Source organism: Periplaneta americana, chromosome 8 (genome assembly GCF_040183065.1).
Source record: "Periplaneta americana isolate PAMFEO1 chromosome 8, P.americana_PAMFEO1_priV1, whole genome shotgun sequence".
Lineage (NCBI taxonomy): Eukaryota > Metazoa > Arthropoda > Insecta > Blattodea > Blattidae > Periplaneta > Periplaneta americana.
Genome location: NC_091124.1, coordinates 51,436,141 through 51,460,431, shown reverse-complemented (window position 1 = coordinate 51,460,431; position 24,291 = coordinate 51,436,141). Strand labels below are relative to the sequence as shown.

General features: G+C 37.0%; 1 protein-coding gene across 1 annotated transcript in view; it reads left to right on the top strand.

The window, feature by feature from the left end:
• Cad99C (cadherin 99C) overlaps window positions 1-24,291 on the top strand; it is a 466,185-nt gene that overhangs the window by 326,772 nt on the left and 115,122 nt on the right. The window contains exon 7 of the mRNA XM_069832876.1: window positions 15,623-15,886. Within this exon, the coding sequence (XP_069688977.1) occupies window positions 15,623-15,886 (264 nt within the window). The remainder of the gene's footprint in view (window positions 1-15,622; window positions 15,887-24,291) is intronic.

The window sequence follows — 24,291 nt, the reverse complement described above, 5'->3', positions numbered from 1 at the left end:
CATCGGTCCCCATCCTGTGCAAGATTAATCCAGTCTCTATTATCATATCCAACCTCGCTCAAATTCATTTTAATATTGTCCTCCCATCTACGTCTCGGCCTTCTCAAAGGTCTTTTTCCCTCCGGCCTCCCAACTCTATATGCATTTCTGGATTCGCTCATACGTGCTACATGCTCTGCCCATCTCAAACGTCTAGATTTAATGTTCCTAATTATGTCAGGTGAAGAATGCAATGCGTGCAGTTCTGCGTTGTGTAACTTTCTCCATTCTCCTGTAACTTCATCCTTTTTAGCCCCAAATATTTTCCTAATAGGCCTAACACATATTCTCAAACACTTTTAATCTCGGTTCCTCTCTCAAAGTGAGAGTCCTAGTTTCACAACCATACAGAGCAACCGGTAATATAATGTTTTCAGTTAAACATGGTAAACTTATGAATTATATTTAAATGGTTAAGAGGTTACACTCCTGCAACAGCTTTAAAAATTACAGAACATCACGAAAAAGGAAACGTCTTGTTTTATCTAACCACTGCTCTTGAATTTTGTGTTCCCTTCTTTTATCTAAAGTTGATTTTAATTCCTGCCATTTTTACATTAATTTATATAATTTTATTCTGTAATCAAAAAATAATTTTTAATGTCTAAATTACTGTAGTTCTTTTTTCGTAATTTAAAGCGAGATGGTTGTTTCACGTCGTATCGACCGCATGACCGCAAGATCTCGCTTCTTTCAAACAGTATTTGTTGCGATTCCTGTAGTGAAGCGGAACTGGCAAGGTACCGAATCATTAAATTAAAATGACGATCAAGCGAAGAGGCTGTGTACAAAGCACTTTAACATTCTGCCTAATTAAGTTCTTATGAAAAGTGCTTCCCGATTACTTCTGAACAGTGTGAGTCACCATATTTGAACTTTTACCTTCACCTCAACACAAAATAGTACTTATTTTAGGACCAGCTGTCGCTCAATCGGCTAGTGAAGTGAAAGGAAGCAGATTTGTGGAGTACTACGTTAAAACTTGTTTACGAGCGGCAGGGTAAACATGATTTTTTTCCATGGTTTTAAGGGGACTCCTCTCGGAATTGCAGAAATATCTCGGAAAATATAAAACTGAATCGTAGAAATGGCTGCTTACTCATATTAATAATTGTGTGACATTAACAATAGATTATTACACTATTACTATCATTGAATGCAGTAAATATCTTTGTTTTGAGCTAAGATACGAACAGTCTGAACTTCTAAATATATTATAATGTACCGAAGTACATATGATATTTCCATGCAGATATTCTGCGTCATCATACGATTAAAGAGTAATGGAACGGAGAAAAATTCTCTCCGGCGCCGGGATTTGAACCCGGGTTTTCAGCTCTACGTGCTGACGTTTTATCCACTAAGCCACACCGGATTCCACCCCGGCGTCGGAAGAATCGTCTCAGTTTTAAGTTCCAACTCTTGGGTTCCCTCTAGTGGCCGCCCGGGGTGGAATCCGGTGTGGCTTAGTGGATAAAGCGTCAGCACGTAGAGCTGAAAACCCGGGTTCAAATCCCAGCGCCGGAGAGAATTTTTCTCCGTTCCATTACTCTTTCATCGTATGATGACGCAGAATATTTGCATGGAAATATCATATGTACTTCGGTACATTATAATATATATGATATGCGTAAATCACTTCGTGATTTAAGACGGCGCTTATTCCGTCGGATCCCGGCCAACTAGTCACTCATAACGAGTGCACCTCAGCACATGTGTGGACTTCGGTCCTAGGTTCATAGATATCTATGACGTAGTGCAGAGGGCGGCCAATAGAGGGAACCCAAGAGTTGGAACTTAAAACTGAGACGATTCTTCCGACGCCGGGGTGGAATCCAGTGTGGCTTAGTGGATAAAGCGTCAACACGTAGAGCTGAAAACCCGGGTTCAAATCCCGGCGCCGGAGAGAATTTTTCTCCGTTCCATTACTCTTTCATCGTATGAACTTCTAAAGTTGTTGAGCTCGATCTCAGATGCGTACAAAAGGCAGTGCTTAAGGAAAGCCTAAAAAGAAAATATTAAATTTTTGGACAAAAGAGGATTTTCTTACCCCGTAAATCTTTCCCAGTCCCCTCCTCTATAATTTTCCAAAGTTTCATGTGCGTAAGAAGATCATTGCAAACCCTTGTACAATGATGACATAATTCCATTTTTTTCCGCTATAATATTTTTTTCATTTCTCGTGATGCAAGTGCCTAAGATTTCTACAATTTTGAAGTTAGGAATCTTAATGTTTTTTCTGTATATTCACTATACCATATTTAAAAATGTTCTCTATGCAGTTTTTTTTATAACTCTCCAACGTTTAAAAGAGAAAATTATATGTAGCAGAAACAAAAGAATTTTTAAAATATGTCTATTTCACAAATTATTTTTTCTCTGTAATCTGAGATTATTGAAAAAATCAATGCCTAACAAAGGTTTCTAACATAGCAGTGGTGCTGTTAAAAGTTATTCAGAATGGTTTGATGAAATTTGTATAAAGAATGGATTTTTGAAAATTTGGTTCCCTTTTTTAAGTTGAATAACTGAAAATATAATTATAAGATGAAATTCAAATTTTGGTAACTATTAGGTTGCTAAGATACATATGTGTACCAAAAATGAGAACTATATCTAAAAACATTGTAAAAATTATCACTTTTCCTATAGTCTCCCCTTACAAACATTCGTCCCCATAACCAAATGTCTAAAAATATGAATAAAATACAAATTATGTTCTTATAATTGCAATAAAACATAATTTAACAGTGTCTTAATCATCGATAGTATTACTTATGACTATTTCGTTTATATGACGTCATTTCATTTTCGGCCAATGAAGTGTAATGAAATTTTGAATTCCAACCAATCAAAATCATACATTGTGATAATTTCTATAGCTTGATTTATCACTATAAATTTACCGCACGGTCGTTCTTTTGTTTAATCAGTGTCGCCAACTGTTTCCACGTAAATCGATGAGTTTGAATCCATTGTACTAAATAAAGTGCGAAATCCTACTTTCACATCTACATCTTCATCCTCTAATTCCATGTCCACTGTATCTAAAGAAAATGACATTCCTTCGTAACACTTATTCATTTAATTAATGTCTTAATCAGGTTATTTGTAATTATATTATAAAATTTTAAAATTAAATTACGATTTCAGCAGATAATGAAAACATATTGCTGTTGTAATAATAAGAGAAAAGCTCAGAACATGTAATTAACATTTTTAAACCTGTATTTCGCTTTTCTTAGTTGGCATTACTGAATAACATTCAATTTCTTTATTGCAGTAATCGTTATTCATCTATTTCGACTTCACAATGTCTGAATAGGTTAAGTATTCATAAATATACAATTATTGACATTTTGTGAGCGAATTTTAGGCATATATTATTTACATTTTTATTTTATTCACGAACTAGTCCTAATAAATGTCACTCGATGTCTGAGATTACCAAAGATAATTCTACAATTCCAACGTGAATACAAACTTTTCCATCTCGTTACCCCTTCTTGGCTGAAATAAATAGGTACTCATGAGGCATTTGCTACAGAAAGTGAAAATGGCCTTCAACTGCAACAAGGGTTCACCAGAGGAGACAGAGTGATTCCGAGGAACAAAGCTTTTATGTCGTGCAACATGCATCTCTTTACGGGTCATGCATGCATTGCGCGTCAAGAAATCGGACACGCACGAAGGGAAACTTACCGAATTATATAGCCTACAAGTGAAGTCCTTGACCTACATAACTTTAATTCAACAAACTTAATGTTTAGCAACATGCCCACAGTGATACGGATAATAAGTAGCCGAACTCGAACAAATGATAACAATAACACAGTTCTCATCTTAGTTGTTATTTGAGCTACAAGTCCTAAGGTAATGTGCGGGAGAAAACATCTTCATTGCAGTGTATCGGTATTGTTATTGTGAGAATTGTGCACAACAAAGTCAAGGAGTGTCCCGAATATGTTTTAAATTCGTAATTAGTTATTTTCTCCATGACAAGAAAGAGATTTTTATATGGACATTCAGATGTTTAAATTAAAAATTAAAAAAGGTAAGAAATAATCTTCGATTAAAGAAGTTCATATAAAATTTAACAAATCTGATTGAAATAAAACAAGAAAGTATTTTAAGATTTTAATAGTACATTATGCAACGAGCCTATAATGAAGGTAATTAAGAAGCGAGTATGGATATTTATGAAACGAGCGCAAGCGAGTTTCATAATTTTCATACGAGCTTCTTAATTACCATTATAGGCGAGTTTCATACGACTTTTTATGCTCGACCATATTTCTAAGTTGGTATTACTAATTTTCTTTGTATCTGACCTTGACCAATGTCCCGTATGTTTAGAGATGTGCGCAGACGCGAAAGTATTGATTTTTTCCGAGGAACAGATGTTCACATTGAACTTGCTAGGCTATAAGAACCTACAGAGATAACATTGAAATTAAATTAGACATTGAAAAACGATATGACAAATTGAATTTATTTGAATATTATTTACAATTAACGCTAATTATTATAGTAACAGAACATAACCTTCTGCGACAGTATTGGATTTCCAGCCTCTGTGACTTTTCGCTCTCTTTCGATTGCATATCCGAGAATAATCGATACTTGCGGTTTTATAACGGTAGAAAGCTGACCTGTCATTGGCTGAACAGTTGTAACCTGAGTCGTCATTGGCTGAAAGACCTGACCTTTAATGAGTAGGTGTACTTTAATGACATGCATTAAAGGTCTGCTACCAGGTGTATAATTACTACATTTCGGCATGATCGAGCATAAAATATATTTCGCGTTTTATATAAACATCAAAATAATTATTAGGCCTACTGTATATTGGAATGAAATAAAATAAGCTATTAAAATTTTTCTTCAAATATCAACTAAAGAAAAGAAGGGATCTGTAAAATAAGGTATATGTTTCACAGAATCTTACGATTGCGTGAATGCGTTTTTTTGTTATAGTGTATTGTATTTTATTGTTATTTTTATGGTTCTTCTATTTATTAATACTCTTATTGTATTTAAATTTCTGATGACTAAGGAAGTGACAGATTTTTTGACAGTATCCGGTTATAAGCAAATAACGCTACTTCTTTATGAGATAATGCTCGTCCCTTATTCACTTGTAAGTACGTAGGTATGCAACACACAACACATGGCACCACTAGACGCTATGGCATGTGCGGAGACTTTTCGAACTTCGCTAAAAATGTTACATTTTCTCATTCATTTTGCCTCGAACAAAGACCTATTTACATCCCCCCTTCACCCAAAAAAAGTATCATCATCACCAACATCATCATCATCATCATCTTCTTCTTCTTCTTCTTCTTCTTCTTCTTCTTCTTCTTCTTCTTCTTCATGGTATAGGCCCCGTGGCCTGTTCCGGCTCAATACTCCATCGCTTTCTTGGTCTGCCAGGGTCCCGTCTTCCTCGTGGTTTATAATTCCATACCAACTTCGGAAACCTTCCATAATCCATTCTCTGTAAATGGTCGATCTATCTTTTCTTATAATCATAGACTTGCTGAATTATAGATTTAATTTCTAATTCCTTTGACTGCTCTTAGAAATTTCATTTCTGATGACTGTATATTATTCATTTCTTTCTGTCTTAGGACCCAATTCTCACTACCATATAAGAGGGATGGAACTGCTATAGCCTTATATAATTTTAATTGTGTTTTCTTTCTTGTTTTACTTCCTAAAACTATTCTGATTGTACCACACATGTATTTGTACTTGGAAAGTTTTATTTGTACATCTCTATCATAGCTATAGGTTATATCATTTCCCAAATAATTAAAGTGTGACACTTGTTTCAGAATAATGTGAATACTACAATTTTTTATCTTACATGGTCCTTCCATTTGAATGCCATTACTTCGGTTTTAGATTTTGACATCTCAAAATTATAAGCTTTTGCTATTGTATTTAACTTATATATACCGTACTGCAGTTCTTCCTCAGACATTGCGATAAGAGCCTGGTCATCTGCAAAGAGTAATGTATTGATAATACAAAGAGCCAAGGAAATTTATATTAATAGAGATATATATCTTTATTAATATAAATTTCTTTGGCTCTTTGTGTTATCTGTTTATTCCACTCGTTTAGCATATCGTCCAAATATAAATCCTGTTTAAGCCCTAACCGAGGTCGATGCACCGTAAAAATGCTTAACCAGGAATTAGGTGGCAATTTTAAGCGATGGTTACGCTAACCGACGTTGATGCACGTGTGTTATAGCCAAGCGTGCATGATACGTACGAAGCGTTTATTTTAGTGCGCGTGTGTGGAGCAGTTGATCCGGAAGCGGCTAACTGCAGTGCATTCGCCCTTCTCGAACGTGATAGTTTACTCCTGTAACCGCATCTCTCAGCCTCGAGCCCTCACGCGGAACTACGGCTTGGATTTCCACTTGCGGTCTCTCCCTCTGCTGCACATAACTTGAAAACATGTCTGGCCTCGTACCGGAACTTCAAAAAGAGTCGGCCACAACGATAAAATATCATTGACAACACAGTCGTCAGGATTAAGGTTTATGTTTATAATTTGTACTTATTTTTCCTCTATCATCATCATCATCATCATCATCATCATCATCATCATCATCATCAAAACTTCTAACTCCATAGCGCTTCAAAACACAAGCCTCACCAGGCCCTAGCCGACCACCTACCGTCAAATAGGTAACTACCAGAAGTGGTAGGAATGCTGTATTGTCACTATCATATGTAATACTACAACTGCTACAGAACTACGTCATAGTTTCGTAATGATTTATTATGACAGGTAACAGAATAATTGAGATTCTTTATTGCATCCGATAGTGTGCGTTTCGTAATGATATATTATGACAGGTAACAGAATAATTGAGATTCTTTATTGCATCCGATAGTGTGCGTTAGTGTGTCACGCTAAGTATCGATAGTACAACTGGGCCTAATCAATTATCACACTATATTTTTGATCGAAGGGTACAGCTATAGCAATTATTCTGTGCTCTTCGATTTGTTGCTCTGTGGCAACCATCATCATAAAATGACAATCAGTCCGAACAGCTGTTAGAGAATCGGCCATTTTTTCTCTATATACAACGCTTAAACAGGAGATTTTTATGTGTATATAACTACAGCAAAACAATGGTTGCACACTGCTTATTCATCCATCGCTTATGTATGGATTATTACTAACGTTTTCTGTCCTAACTCTGTATAAAGGCTGGTTTACAATAAACCGGGAACTGAAACGACAACGGGAAGGAGAACGGAAATATTTTTAAAATATTTGTATTTAAATGTGAGCATTCACAATAATTAATTGTGAAAGCTCACATTTAAATACATTTATTTTAACAATATTTCTGTTCTCGTTCTCGTTTCCGTTCCCGGTTTATTGTGAACCACCCTTAAGTCTCGTACAAAAATCATATTCGTTTTATTTGTGAGACCGTAACAACCACAGCACAGCTCAGTCGGCTAAGACGCTTTCCTATCAATCCGGAGTTGAGCTCGAGCGCTGGTGCGATCCCCGCTTGGACTGATTTCCTCGTTGGTTTTTTTCTGAGGTCAAGTAAACTATGGCGAATTCTCGGTCTTATCTCGCTTCGACGCGAAATAAAATATAATCTAATGGTTGATACAGCGTCGTTAAATAACCAAATAAAAAGATCATAATACTATATCTTCGCATTGACATCAACATAATGGTGTGATGTGTGATATACGATATGATATGATATGATGTGATATATTTATTCCACCACCTTTAATCGGTCGTAATGGCCCTGTATACATCAACATAATAAGAAATTGAAGACATTATTACAAAAAAACAGCCCTAGTCATTTTTAATGAAACTGAGTTGACACATTTATTACTATTTCAAATGTTTATAGACTCCAAAATGACACATGTCATTTGCAGTGCAATAGCCACAAGGATAAACACCAGTTTACGGAAACAGCTGACATGTGTTGTTCTATTTATTTTTATTGTCCTGAAAAATAGCAATTTTAACAAGGGTTGTTTTTGTAATAATGTCTTCAATTTTAATATTATTAAACTTCGAATCAACTAGGATTCGCATTTTACATGCTGGTTCTAGTTTTATAATTAATGTAATACGGGATAGAGTCAAAATTTAAAATTCAGTCCAGTTTTTGCATGCGAGTTCTCAAACTCTTATACGATTGGACATCTACTCGTATCAATTATAGTCTATTCCTTCCATACATTTGTAGCTACTTCATTTGGTAGGCATATCTTGCAACTATTTGAAGCTGTAGTTCTCTTCTTGTGCCTCTATCTTATCTTCGGTAACATTTACTGAATTTAAAATCGTCTTTCCTTACTTCAAGCTGCTAGTCGCGTGCGAGCTTAGTGATAGAGATGAGCTCACGAAAATGTTCAGCGAGGACGTGAGGGAAAAAAACCTTTCAGATGAAATCACTTTCACCCTTCGAGAAGATGAAAGGATAATGATAGTGTGTTACGGTAGAATTGGAATCGATCAGATATTCAGCATTAGAAAATGTTTTTCTACAACGACAGCTGATTCCCGAGTCTTAACATTTCATTTCCAGGATTCCGACTGTTCTACAGTATGTTGCTACCAAACGAGCGATGAATAAAAATGCATTTTGTACGCGTTTGTTTTTCGTTCTATAGTTCAGTGACCAGAGATTAATTAATACGCAAGCCATCCACGAAGTATGAATTAACATTGAGTTCAGACTAACCATTTGATAGTAAGCACTGACTATCAGCAATTATTCTTCTGTAGTCAGTTTAGTGTTCTGCTCAAGGGCAGGTCTTTCAGTGCAAACCCAGCTTTCTCCAATCTTTCCTTTTTATGCCTTCCTCTTTGTTTCCACATATAATCCATATATCTTAATGTCGTCTATTCGTCTATCATTTGATATTTCTTCTGCCCCGAACTCTTCTCCCGTTAACCATTCCTTCCAGTGCATCCTTCAGTAGGCAGTTTCTTCTCAGCCAGTGACCCTATCAATTCCTTTTCATCTTCCTGGTCAGTTTCAACATCATTCTTTCTTCACCCACTCTTTCTAACACAGATTCATTTGTTATTCTGTCTGTCCACTTCACACGTTCCATTCTTCTCCATAACCACATTTCAAACGCTTCTGTGTAACAGGTTGTGAATTGGCAACTGCGTTTCAAGACTTCTAAAACACTGAACAGAACTTGGATTTCCTCAAATCCCCTGTGCTACATACCCTGTCCATCTCAAACGTCTAGATTTAATGTTCCTAATTGTGTTAAGTGACAAATACAATGTGTGCAGTTCTGCGTTGTGCAACTTTCTCCATTCTCCTGTAATTTCATCCCTCTTAGCCCAAATATTTTGCTAAGCACCTTATTCTCAAACATCCTTAAGCTACTGTATGCTCATCTCTCAAAGTGACAGTCCAAGTTTCAAAACCATACAGAACAACCGGTAAAATAACTGTTTTATAAATTCTAACTTTCAGTTTTTTTTAAACAGACTATTTGACAATATATTACAGTATTATGACGTACATATATTTAGAAGGTGAAAAGACGTGCAGCAATGATAAAACAAGAATACGGGCACGAACAAATCAGTTAACATAGTTCAAAGACTGTAATGCATCTCTTCACACAATATAGTATACAGATTTAATTTAATTTTTTATTATTTTATCAGTGAATACCTGCAGACATATTTGTACAAGTATTGTGATCACCGTGTGCTTTTTAATCATTTGACAGTAGGGTGTAGTCACACAAGAAAGACACATTTATGTCCTAATTATGTTGGTTTTTATCATGTTTTTATCATATTGTAGGTATGCTTATTAATATACAGAGTGTTTAAAAAATACGGGGCATAATTTCAGGTATGTATTTCCCACATGTAGACAATCAAAATAGTTCATTACAACATGTGTCCGGAAATGCTTTATTTCTGAGTTATGGCCTTCACACCATTGAAATTCACCGGAACGTTTTTCTTTCCGCAGGTCGTTGCCGTCAAAGGAGACATTAAGAGGGCACTCTGACAGTTCATTTCGAGGCGAAGGTTACATTCAGTGTTGTGTAGGCGTTAGACTGTGCGACATGTATTCAAATCAAGAGCTGGCAGAGATACACTTCATGTACGGTAAGGCGGACGGCAATGCTGCGCTGGCTCGTCGTTTGTACCAGGAGAGGTACCCACAGCGACAATGTCCAGATCGGAAGACATTTGTACGTCTCCATTACCGTCTGTGCGAGTATGGAAAATTTAACTCTCCTGGTTTGGGAAGGGGACGACCAAGATCTACAACTCCAGAAGTACAGGAGGAGATTCTGGAGGCTGTGAACATGACTCCTTCTATCAGCACACGAAGGGTAGCGTTGCAAGTCAATGTTCCTCATACGACTGTCTGGAGACTGTTGAAAGAGTATGTATCAATTGTATCCTTATCATTTGCAACGTGTACAGGCCCTGTCACCAGCAGATTACCCTGCACGAGTTAGGTTCTGTCAGTGGTTCTTGCAGCAGTGTGGTGTAAATCCGAACTTTCCTGCCTTAGTATTATTTACAGATGAAGCACAGTTCACACGAGAAGGCATAACAAATTTCCACAATCAGCATGTATGGGCGTATGAAAACCAACCCACGTGCAACTGTTCCATCTCATCACCAGGTGCGGTTCTCCCTCAACATGTGGGCCGGTATCATTGGTGATCGATTAGTTGGACCCCATGTACTTGTAAACAGACTTACGGGGCAGGCGTACACTAACTTCCTGGAAAACACCATACCTCATGTTTTAGAAGACACGCCACTGATCAATCGTAAACACATTCAGTTCTTGCATGATGGCGCTCCTGCACACTTCAGTCGTACGGCTTGCCGGTACTTGGATCGAAGATTTCCTGACCGATGTATAGGTAGAGGTAGCCCAATTGCTTGGCCTCCACGCTCACCTGATCTGAACCCTCTCGATTTCTACTTGTGGGGCCATTTAAAATCATTGGTTTATTCGTCTCCAGTGCCTGATTTGGAATCCCTTCGGAATCGAATTGTGGCATGTTCTGAGGACATACGCAATACTCCTGGAGTTTGGGATCGTGTTCGCAGGTCAATGAGACATCGATGTGAGGTCTGTATTCAAGCAGGAGGTGGACATTTTGAACATCTTCTGTAATGACAACGACCTGCGGAAAGAAAAACGTTCCGGTGAATTTCAATGTTGTGAAGGCCATAACTCGGAAATGAAGCTTTTCCGGACACATGTTGTAATGAACTATTTTGATTGTCTACATGTGGGAAATACATACCTGAAATTATGCCCCGTATTTTTAAACACCCTGTATATTGTATTTTAGTTTGTAGAGACATATGTACCTGTTAGTGATTATATTGCTATATAGAATGTTGTATCTGATGATGTTGGTATGAAACCGACGAAAACGTTCATACAATATTAAATCATGTAATGTAAGGACTCGCACTTTACATATATTAATAGTAAAGTCATTGACTGAAAATAAATATTCATATTATATTTGACAAAAGTTTCTCAACCGAATAATAACAGGCATTTCTCGTATTTATTCTGCATTTAATTTCCTCCCGAGTGTAATTTGTATTTGTTACTGTAGATCCAAGATATCTTAATTTTACACTTCTTTAAAAGATTAAATGAATTTCCAGTTTTTATATTTTCATTTCATACTATATTCTGGTCAAGAGACAATCACATATCTATACTTTATCTTTTCAGTATTTACTTCCAAACCTATCTCTTTACTTGCTTCAAGTAAAATTCTCGTGTTTTCCCTAATAATTTGTGTATTTACTACTACTACTACTTAACTACTTCTACTACTACTACTACTACTACTTAACTATTACTAAACTACTACAAAACTACTACTCAACTACTATAAAACTATTACTAAACTACTACAAAACTACTACTAAACTACTATAAAACTACTACTAAATTACTACAACTACTACTAAACTAAACTAAACTAAACTAAACTAAACTACTACTACGTCTTAACTACCTGTACTACTTAACTAAACTACTACAACTACTAAACTAGTATTACTTAACTACTACTACGTAACTACTTCTTAACTACTACTACTACTTAACAACTACTACTAAACTACTAAACTACTACTACTACTAAACTACTACTACTACTAAACTACTACTACTAAACTACTACTACTACTACTACTACTAAACTACTACTACTACTACTAAACTACTATTACTTAACTTCTGCTAAACTACTACAAAACTACTACTAAACTAAACTGTACTACTACTACTACTACTTAACTACTACCACTACTACCTACTAGTTACTACTTACTACTACTACTGTTATTATTATTATTATTATTATTATTATTATTATTATTATTATTATTATTATTATTATTATTATTATTATTGCATTGACTGTTTTATTCATAGCTTATTTCATTCCGTTCCTTAGACACATTTAAACATTCAGAAAATTGAATTTAATTAGCCTAATTCCATTACCCTATACCGCGCAATCATAGGGATTTCCTCAAATCCTGTGTCACTTATTCATAATATACGATTAATTATCGCGAAGAAGTGACAGTGAGGCTGGTTTCGTTTAAAGCCGGCTGACGACATCGGTACCAGCTTCGTAATCTTTATAGCAGCGTACGAGTGGAGTGAATCAGCGCGCGGCACTGACGAGGAATGAATAAGCAGCGGGAATCGTGATCGCGCTGTCGCCATTGCGGACCACGTGTGTGGCCGGCCTCTTTGTCACGACTCACAACCCACTCGTGATCCCACATCATATTACGACTGACAAACTGTTAATTACATTAACTTTTTCTTCAGAGGGATGGGAGGGGTTAGGGCAAAACAATGTTAACATTTTGAATGAGCACAATTGAATCATTCAAGAAGGTTCGTCATCCACTAGACCGATTTCTGGATTGACAGTAATTAAGCATTGTTGTCAATTGTGGGCGTAGTTTTCAATTTTCTTCTTATTTTAATAGCGAATGTACAATAAAAGACTCGTTGTATAGAGTGACTAATTCAGACAAATTCCACAACACAGGTGCAATGAAACTTCAGGAGAATTTGCAATACGCGACATGCACTCTCTAGACATGACGGTGTGAGTGGTTTATGGGATATGGTAGTGTAGGAAAGGCGTCAAGCCCAAAAAGACCCAGTGTAAAGTTTCCATCACAGTCCCTTAAAGTCCCTTCGTCTTGGATTACGAGAGTTGTAAATTCCACACACAACGATTAAAAAATCCTTCGGAAGCTCACTTACCGAAAAAAATTCATTTGTTACGTTCTGATTTTTATTATAGTATCGCTGATTGTCCGCTTTTCCGAATGAATGTCAAACAGTGTTGTAATTTACCGTTAGAGCACATTATTTCATTGTAGTGTTCTGAACTAAACCTGGAAATAAAATGACTAGCTCTGTAACTTAAACTATGAAGGACATATCTGGTTAATTTAGTATTTTCCCGATCTCATCCCATATGTTCTTTCTCCATATATTTCTTTAATTCTAATTTCATAAATTATAAAGTTCTTCATATTGTTGAACTTAATAAAATAACCTTCGCGTCGTCCATTTCATTATACCTTCAATATTACCACGATTGGAGACCTTGCAATCGATATAATTTGCTATGACATTTTATATTTCGATCTTGGACCGTACGAAAATCCGTTTAGAATCCTCTGGCAAGAATTCTGATCGGTCCGGTCATGCGGACATAGGCGATACGACCAAGTGGGCGATGCTCCATTTAAAATAACGCAAAGAATAAAAATCCGAACGCAGGGAACGAATTCTTTCCGGTGAGTGAGCGCCTAGCTTTCAACTCTAAGTTATCTATATAAAGTGCAAATTCTGCAGGCATTGAAAGCACGGGATGAGGAAAAAATAATGAATTTTGCAGTGGATATGTTGAACAAAATAGCCAAAAGAGTACTGTTTTCTGATGAAGCGATATTTCTTGGCCACCACTGTCACCATATTTTTATGTGGAGTTATGTAAAGGAAAGGTCCACAGAACGCCCGTAAGGAATGTTCAGGTCTTACGTGAAAGAATCACACAATGTATCCTCTAGAAACTATGACCGCAATTAGTTATCGAATATAGACCATCGGAGCAATAAGAGGCGCGCATGTGAAAGCTGTGAAACTAAAATCCCAACATATTATATTGATCTTACAAAGCAAACAAAGTAAAAATATGTTCATGGGTTTCCAAGTTATTGTGTATTTTTGATACCTAAGGTACATTATTTTATATACACGGTGCACATTTGCTCTTTTTTGTATTTACAAAATGTTCATTTTGTAAAAATTGTTACCGTACCTCCGCAATATTTGGTCGAGGATAAAAAAATACCTTTATACTATAGTCTGATCCGTTTGGGTATGGATAATATTAATTTATTATTATAAAACTATTATGATAGTAGGAAAAATTTCTTGCTGGGTATATTATGATTAAAAGATGGGTGTTTCCATATATGACAATCAACAATGTATAATCTGAAAGGACAATGATTAAAATGGCTACTAAAAATCAACAGCGGACACAATGTGTTCTTTGGTATGCTAAATTTGAGAGTGTTAAAAGAGCTCAAAGGAAATTTCGACGTGACTATAGTGTGTGTAATGTATCTAAATACGATTCCATAATGTTGTGGTATCGAACATTTGTAGAAACAGATTCTGTGTTTAAAAAAAACATGCAGGAGGTCGCAGGCGAAACCCAGTAAGAAAAGCAGCTATCTACTGGCTTGGTACCCAAACTCCCCAGATCTAACCCCTCCTGACTTCTTCTTGTAGTCCACACCTGTGGAGTAACGGTTAGAGCGTCAAGCCGCAAAAGCAGGTGGCCCGGGTTCGATTCCCGGTCGGGGCAAGTTACTTGGTTGAGGTTTTTTCCGGGGTTTTCCCTCAACCCAATATAAGCAAATGCTGGGTAGCTTTCGGTGTTGGGCCCTGGACTTATTTCACTGGCATTATCACCTTCATCTCATTCTGACGCTAAATAACCTGAGATGTTGATAAAGCGTCGTAAAATAACCTAGGCCTACTAAAATAAACAAAAAAATTCGTGTAGAGTTTTGTTAAAGACATTGTCTGTTCACAGAAACCCAGGAACATTGATGATCTGAAAGTAAAAATTACTCAAGCTTTTCAACAATCACCCCTCTTATGTTACACTGGGCATGGGCTGAATTGCATCACAGTTATGAGTTGTGCAGGGTATGCAATGGGGGTCATGTTGAGCTCTGAGGAATCTCCCATCTTTCAGTGTTGTATGCACAAAGTTTCAACAAATAAAGTTCAGTAGAAAATGTTTTACGATGTTTTTATTTTATCCATACCCAAACGGATCACCCTGTAATACTCAGATCAATACCGTAAAGTAACTGAGCACTTATATAGTTTTAAATATGTGTCGCTGTTTTATTATAATCCTGCCAAGAAATGATCTTAACTCCATTGTTCTCACTATGCCTTCTTGTGTGTCCGCAGTTGACGCCGGTGGGGACGACGATCTTCCAGGGAGTCCACGCGGAGGATGTGGACGCTGGAGTGAACGGTCTGGTGGAATACTTCATCGTGCCCGGGGATGGTGCAGGCCTGGGCACTGACGACGGCGTCGGGCGCAACCGCGTCACCGTGGCGGACGGCGCCGGATACTTCTCCATCAACCTGCCGCACCAGGGCCAGGTCACCGTGAACAGGAGTCTCGACTTCGAACGCACGCAGCGATACCTCGTCACCATCGTCGCCTCCGTAAGTACTTCTAATCCACACTCTCAGAGTAATTGAAATGATCTCACGACGGCAATTAAATAGAGTAAATCTAAAAAAAGTGCACATAGACAATGTTCCAGAAACACCATCCGCTTTATTCAAATAGGCAATCAAAGTCACTCCATCAGATGCGAGGAACTATGTTGGTTTAACGACTTCTAATACTTAACCAATTCGCTTAGTAGGCCGTTCGGGAATGGGTTCGAATTCCACTTAGGCTCATAATCTTAAACTAGATAAGAAAAGAAATTTACATTCACTTCTCTTTCTCTTCGAAATCTTGAACTCTTCCATTCCTTCGTACCTGTCGTCTCGCTTCACTTACCTTTCTTCCCACCATAATCTGAACACACGCTCTCGTCATGAAACAATACTAACAATACCATCCCATCGCACCTCCTCATACTCATCTTCTTTCACAATAGCCCTGCCAAGACTCTGGAATTCGCTACCTGCTAGCATCAGGGACTGTCGAAATAAAATTGAATTCAAACGAAAACTTACTAGGCACTTGGTCAGTAATTGATTACTTGTAAATAGTTTCTTTAATCTATCACAAAATATTTCAATATTCAGTAATTTCATCACTATACAATTTTGTTATTCTAGATTTAATTTGTAATTCAGTAAATATAAAATATTCTTTGTTTCTCTATGATAAATTATCTAGCTTTAATTATTCAGGCAATCTTTTCGTACTTTGATTTTATTGTAATTGTAAATTTAATACTAATTGTAATATTATTTGTAATTGTAATACTTACTTACTTACTTACAAATGGCTTTTAAGGAACCCGAAGGTTCATTGCCGCCCTCACATAAGCCCGCCAGCGGTCCCTATCCTGTGCAAGATTAATCCAGTCTCTATCATCATACCCCACCTCCCTCAAATCCATTTTAATATTATCCTCCCATCTACGTCTCGGCCTCCCTAAAGGTCTTTTTCCCTCCGGTCTCCCAACTAACACTCTATATGCATTTCTGGATTCGCCCATACGTGCTACATGCCCTGCCCATCTCAAACGTCTGGATTTAATGTTCCTAATTATGTCAGGTGAAGAATACAATGCGTGCAGTTCTGTGTTGTGTAACTTTCTCCATTCTCCTGTAACTTCATCCCGCTTAGCCCCAAATATTTTCCTTAGCACCTTATTCTCAAACACCCTGAACCTATGTTCCTCTCTCAGAGTGAGAGTCCAAGTTTCACAACCATACAGAAGGACCGGTAATATAACTGTTTTATAAATTCTAACTTTCAGATTTTTCGACAGCAGACTGGATGATAAGAGCTTCTCAACCGAATAATAACACGCATTTCCCATATTTATTCTGCGTTTAATTTCCTCCCGAGTGTTATTTATATTTGTTACTGTTGCTCCAAGATATTTGAATTTTTCCACCTCTTCGAAGGATAAATCTCCAATTTTTATATTTCCATTTCGTACAATATTCTGGTCACGAGACATAATCATATACTTTGTCTTTTCGGGATTTACTTCCAAACCGATCGCTCTACTTGCTTCAAGTAAAATTTCCGTGTTTTCCCTAATCGTTTGTGTATTTTCTCCTAACATATTCACGTCATCCGCATAGACAAGAAGCTGATGTAACCCGTTCAATTCCAAACCCTGCCTGTTATCCTGAACTTTCCTAATGGCATATTCTAGAGCGAAGTTAAAAAGTAAAGGTGATAGTGCATCTCCCTGCTTTAGCCCGCAGTGAATTGGAAAAGCATCAGATAGAAACTGACCTATACGGACTCTGCTGTATGTTTCACTGAGACACATTTTAATTAATCGAACTAGTTTCTTGGGAATGCCAAATTCAATAAGAATATCATATAATACTTCCCTCTTAACCGAGTCATAAGCCTTTTTGAAATCTATGAATAACTGATGTACTGAACCCTTATACTCCCATTTTTTCTCCATTATCTGTCGAATACAAAAAATCTGATCAATAGTCGATCTATTACGCCGAAAACCGCACTGATGTTCCTCAATAATTTCATCTACGTACGGAGTTAATCTTCTCAAAAGAATATTGGACAAAATTTTGTACGACGTCAACAAAAGTGATATTCCTCGAAAGTTACCACAGTTGGTTTTGTCCCCCTTTTTAAAAATAGGTACAATTATGGACTCCTTCCATTGTTCTGGTACAATTTCCTTTTCCCAAATAGCAAGTACAAGTTTATAAATTTCGCTGTATAATGCACTCCCACCCTCTTGTATTAATTCTGCTGGAATTTGATCGATACCTGGAGACTTGTACTTTTTCAGATTTTCTATCGCAATTTCGACTTCTGAAAGCGTGGGTTCGGGTATAAATGGCTCAGCAGTTTGTATTTCAATTTCGTCCCGATCATTTCTATTTGGCCTATGTACATTTAGTAGTTGCGCAAAATAGTTTTTCCATCTGTTTAGGATTGATGGAGAGTCTGCAAGCAAGTCACCATTCTCATCCTTGATCACGTTTACCCTTGGCTGATATCCTTTCTTAAATTCCTTTATACCCTTATATAAATCTCGAATGTTTTTATTCTTACTATTTGTTTCTACCTCATTCAGTTTTTCCTTCAAGTAACCTCTCTTTTTATTCCTAAGTGTACGACTTGCTTCCCGTCTTTCATTGAAATAATTATCTCTCTTCTCCTCAACTGGATCCTGTAAGAATTTCAATTTTGCCTGTTTCCTTCTTTCTACTACCATGCAACAATCTTCATCAAACCACGGTTTCTTTTTCTTAGTTTCATAATAACCTATGCTCTGCTCAGCTGCAATTTTGATACTATCTCTGATATTTTCCCACACGCTATTAACATCTAATTCTTTCTCAACTTCGTCGGAACTTTCTAAAGTGGCAAACCTATTCGAAATTTCGACCTGATAATTTTGCTTAGCTTCCTCGTCCTTTAATTTCAAAATATTGAATTTAGTAATATTAACTTGTTGCTCTACTCGCTTGGCTACTGATAATCTTTGTCTTAATTCTCCAACACCAAATAATGGTCAGAATTACAGTCTGCACTCCTAAAAGTTCGAATATCTACTATACTAGTATGTCTCCGTTTATCTATCAAGATGTGATCTATTTGGTTGTGTGTCAATCCATCTGGAGAAGTCCAAGTATATTTATGTATATCCTTATGGGGGAATGTTGTACTTTTGACAATTAAATTTTTCGATGTGGCAAAGTTGTTTTTTTATAGGGATACGTAACAAGCTGTTTTTTACGGTGATGGGTTGTTAGCCCTTCGCCCAACCCCCAAGCTGGAGGACCACCCCTTATCGGCTGTCCACGACTGCTTATTCAATATATTCGCAGCTACCCTCCATATCTGGAGGCCGTCTCCTCTATCCGCAACCTGAGGACGCGCCATGCCGTGGTGATAGGGACCCACAGTACATGGATTTGTAATTGTAATTGTAAATTTAATACTAATTGTAATTTTATTGTTGATATTGTAGCTGGAATCTCCTGGTAGAGGGGCAGAGAAGGCCTGACGACCTTATCTCTACCAGGTTAAATAAATAAATACTACTAAATACTACTACTAATCGGGTTGTGAACTTTCCGAGATTTTATTCAATTATAAAGCGAATGTCAGGTAAATTTACGGATAATATTCTAACTCATCTCACCAATCCCACCTAAGTATTAAGTTGGTGCATAGGTTCATAGCGTTTTTCTGTACTTTCATTCATTTAATACTACTATAGTGACACAGCTACCATAGCAACGAAAACGCTACGAACTTATCCACCAACCTAATAAATTACCTAGTAGATGATACAGCATCGTTTAATAAACGATATAAAACTTGGCTGAATATTTAACGAAATTCTAATGATTGGGTGAAATGTCTATACTCAAATTAAAGCAATAACTACAATATGCACTTTAGCATCGTAGTGTATTTCATATTAATGTATATACGTAAGTCATACAGCCAATATTTCCATGACTATCGTGTAGAAAACTTCGAAATATATTAAACAGAGAATAGAGCGAGACTGACACTTTTGTTTCCATGGTATCACAAATAATACAGTCACGAAGCTCAATACGTAGTAAATATGCATCCATAGATAGTTGCTAACCACTAGGATCGCTAATATCGCCTCATTACAGACAATGCGAAATAGTACCTGCACAGTCTATTGTTTCTAGTATCCTCATAAACTCAAGCTTCGTGACTGTATATATTAGACTGTGATCAAAGCAAGCTTTTTATGTCAAAACGTTACAATTTTCCTTTTTTTCTACCTCGAAGACAGACGTTTTATGTCAAAAATCACACACAGACCACCAATATAGCAACGATTAAATATCTAGATTCGTAATCCGGGCTAATTACTTGTTTGAGTTTCTTCCGAGGTTTTCCTCAACTATAATACGAATTTCAGGCAATCCCAGGAATAATTCTTGAACTTATCCACATCTCATATCGCTATCGCGAACTTCAGCAACAACCTGCATTTCACATAGCGTTGTCAAATTCGATTTAAGAAAATTCTATACATGTGCGAACATATTTCTCGCATGCTAAACTATTATTAGTTTTATAGAATATGTGAAAAGTGTCTTTAAATGCGAGTTAGTTCATACATTTAAAACAATTTTTCCCTACAGCGGCAGAGTTCTTAGTTTGTCGTTATTCAACCCGATTCTACAAGCATGGTTTATAGAGTCGCTAGTGCCAAGAATATTGGAACACTTAAGCTGCGGTTTGTTTACTGCGATCATCGCCGGGCGCACATCGCTGACGATTGTCGCCTGGAGTTCCTAGATGTTAAAATGGATGCGCACGGTTTCTTTACAGCGATGATCGCCAATGTAGATCGTTGGACGCGTCGCACATCGCTGGAGATTGCTTCTGAAGCAAATTCAGAACGCACATCGCCGCATACATGTTCAATCGATTATAATCGATATTTAGAGAAGGAAATGTAGAAACATTGAATCGACTTATGATAGCAAAACAAATGAGAATTGACGGCGATGTACGCTGATAAAAAAAACACTTCCTGACGATGATGATGATGATGATGATAATAATAATAATAATGAGACGTCACAGGAGAACCGGAGTACCCGAAGAAAACCCTGACTACGGGCTTGCCCAACACAAGTTAAGGACTCAGGGTGGATGGACCGGGATATCAACCTGGGCCCCCTGACTTATAAGCTCAACGCGCTAGCAATGAACAACCGTGGCGGTTAAATTAAAACATATGTGAGCGAAAATAATCGAACAGATAAGCGAGCTCATTTATCTGGGATATTATTTTGACTACAGAAGATCAGAAAATGCTGAAACAAAATTAAATACTTTTATGGAACTATACAACGAACATTAAAACATAAAGTGCCAAACAAAACATTACTAATACTGTGCATAGTCATCGCATTGTTATTGTTGTTACATGGATGCGAACGTTGTACATTGACGTCAGATCTATTAAAGCGAAATGAATCATCAGAAATAAAATTTCCCCGTTTTATAGCAGGATACGTAAGCTACCTATTATTCATTAGATCATAAAAGAAGTATAGATATCAAACAAGAATTGAATATCAAGTAATTGCAGCGATATTTTACTACTTAATTAACTTATTATTCCCAGAACATGAATTTTACCAGCAATCGAAAAGTATTGGGAATAAATTTGAATAAGGAACAAAAAAAAGTTTCCTTCCCTGGCAGGATTCGAACCACAAAAGTCTTAAGGCTGGTTCACAATAAACCGAGAATGAAGACGACAAAGAGAACGAGAACGGAAATATTGTTAAAATAAATGTATCTAAATGTGACCATTCACAATTAACTATTGTGAATTTCCACATATAAATACATTTATGTTAACATTTTTTTCCGTTCTCGTTCTCGTTTATTGTGAATCAGCCTTTAGTTACCAGTCTATCGTGCTCTGGAGTGAACAAGGCTCTGAAATAGCTACAATGGTCGGTCCGGTTTTTTTTGCCACTACTGTACATTAAAAACCTATGTGACAGAAAAAAACGTAATTTCAAAGAACTTATGTAGTATGGTAGAGAGAGGAGCAGGGACAGGATGAACGGTGTACCCACCACTAGCAAGAGGAATTGCTCATGCTGGAGCATCTGTTGATCTAGCAATTTTTTCATTATATTTAGCAGGTGTATCCTCAATTCTAGGGGCTGTTAATTTTATTTCCACAACAATTAATATAAAACCGATCAATATAAAACCTGAACGAATCCCCCAATACAGTTAAAAATTCATCCAATCAGAATGAAATTCTTGTGACATAAGCAATACACACATATACAGATTTATTTTTTTAATTTGGTCATTATTGGTTGAGTAATTGTGAATTTCCACATATAAATACATTTATTTTAACATTTTTTCCGTTCTCGTTCTCGTTGCCGTTTTCGTTCCAGGTTTATTGTGAACCAGCCTTTAGTTACCAGTCTATCGTGCTCTGGAGTGAACAAGGCTCTGAAATAGCTACAATGGTCGGTCCGGTTTTTTTGCCACTACTGTATATTTGAGAGAGGAACATAGGTTAAGGGTGTTTGAGAATGAGGTGCTTAGGAAAATATTTGGGGCTAAGAGGGATGAAGTTACAGGAGAATGGAGAAAGTTACACAACGCAGAACTGCACGCATTGTATTCTTCATCTGACATAATTAGGAACATTAAATCCAGACGTTTGAGATGGGCAGGGCATGTAGCACGTATGGGCGAATTCAGAAATGCACATGGAGTGTTAGTTGGGAGACCGGAGGGAAAAAGACCTTTAGGGAGGTCGAGACGTAGATGGGAAGATAATATTAAAATGGATTTGAGGAAGGTGAGATATGATGATAGAGACTGGATTAATCTTGCTCAGGATAGGGACCAATGGCGGGCTTATGTGAGGACGGCAATGAACCTCCGGGTTCCTTAAAAGCCAGTAAGTAAGTAAATAAGTAAGTACTACTGTGTATTAAAAACCTATGTTACAGAAAAGAAAAACGTAATTTCAAAGAACTTATCAATACAGTTAAAAATTCATCCAATCACAGAATGAAATTCTTGTGACATATGCAAGACACATATACAGATTTCTTTTTTAATTTGGTCATTATTGGTTGAGTAATTTCCAAGATAAAGGAAGGAAATGGTAACCTCTTAGTTTCAGTCTTCAACTTCACTTAAATGGGGAAATGGATGGCACAGTAGTCGACAACGTGCATTAAAATGTACAAAACTTTCGCTTTTCTGTGTCCAAAGTCAGGGTTCCCAAGATGAAGAACATAATGAATAATGGGATTAGAGTCCGGAGAGGGAAGCGATGTCGTCTCTTAGACTGGCCGTTATCAGGTCGGCAAGTGACATCAGGAGAAATCTTGCAGACGAGACGGACTGGCTCAGGATTCGGTCTACTGACGGACGTCGGGGTGTTGTGCGATAAAATATAACACTGTCCCACGCTAAATGTAGGCTACTTAAACAGCTTCTCACGCTGAGGACAAGTCAAGCGTCTTGCTGACGTCATGTCATTCCTATCTATTAACTTAGTTCGCAACACTCCATGTATGAATACAGGTGTAGGTCTATTCATTTTTCTGTGTATAAGCACAGTCTAGTATATACAGTCACGAAGCTCAATACGTAATAAATAAGCATCCATAAATAGTTGCTCACCACTAGGATCGCTAATATCGCATCATTACAGACAATGCGAAGTAGTATCGGCACAGTCTATTGTTTCTGTAGACTGTGGTATAAGCGTAATCTACACAACAAAAATTTATCGGTCAGCGCATCTGGCCGCGAAACCAGGTGGCCCGGGTTCGATTCCCGATCGGGGCAAGTTACCTGGTTGAGGTTTTTTCCGGGGTTTTCCCTCAACCCAATACGAGCAAATGCTGGGTAACTTTCGGTGCTGGACCCCGTACTCATTTCACCGGCATTATCACCTTCATCTCATGCAGACTCTAAATAACCAAAGATGTTGATAAAGCGTCGTAAAATAACCTAATAAAAAATTTATACCGCCTTTGCATTTATCATTGTCATCGCCATGATCATCAATCATCATCATTGTCATTATCTTCATGGGTCATTCTTGAAATACCGTTTTGGCTACAAGAAAATGACAGAATTGGTTTTTCCATAATCTAAAAGATATTCTTATGCCTCTCACTAAGGAATAATTGCATAACTTTAGGTTAAAACCGTCATGGAAATTTTTACAGAGAAATTAATTTTTCAGCAGTCACTTTTTCTGTAGCAGGTATTTTAACTCTTAATTTCACACCTATTAGGATAATTATTAGTATAAGCCATTTCTCATATCGAAGTAAAAATTGAACCAGTAACAGAAAGATTGCTATTATAAGACAAACGC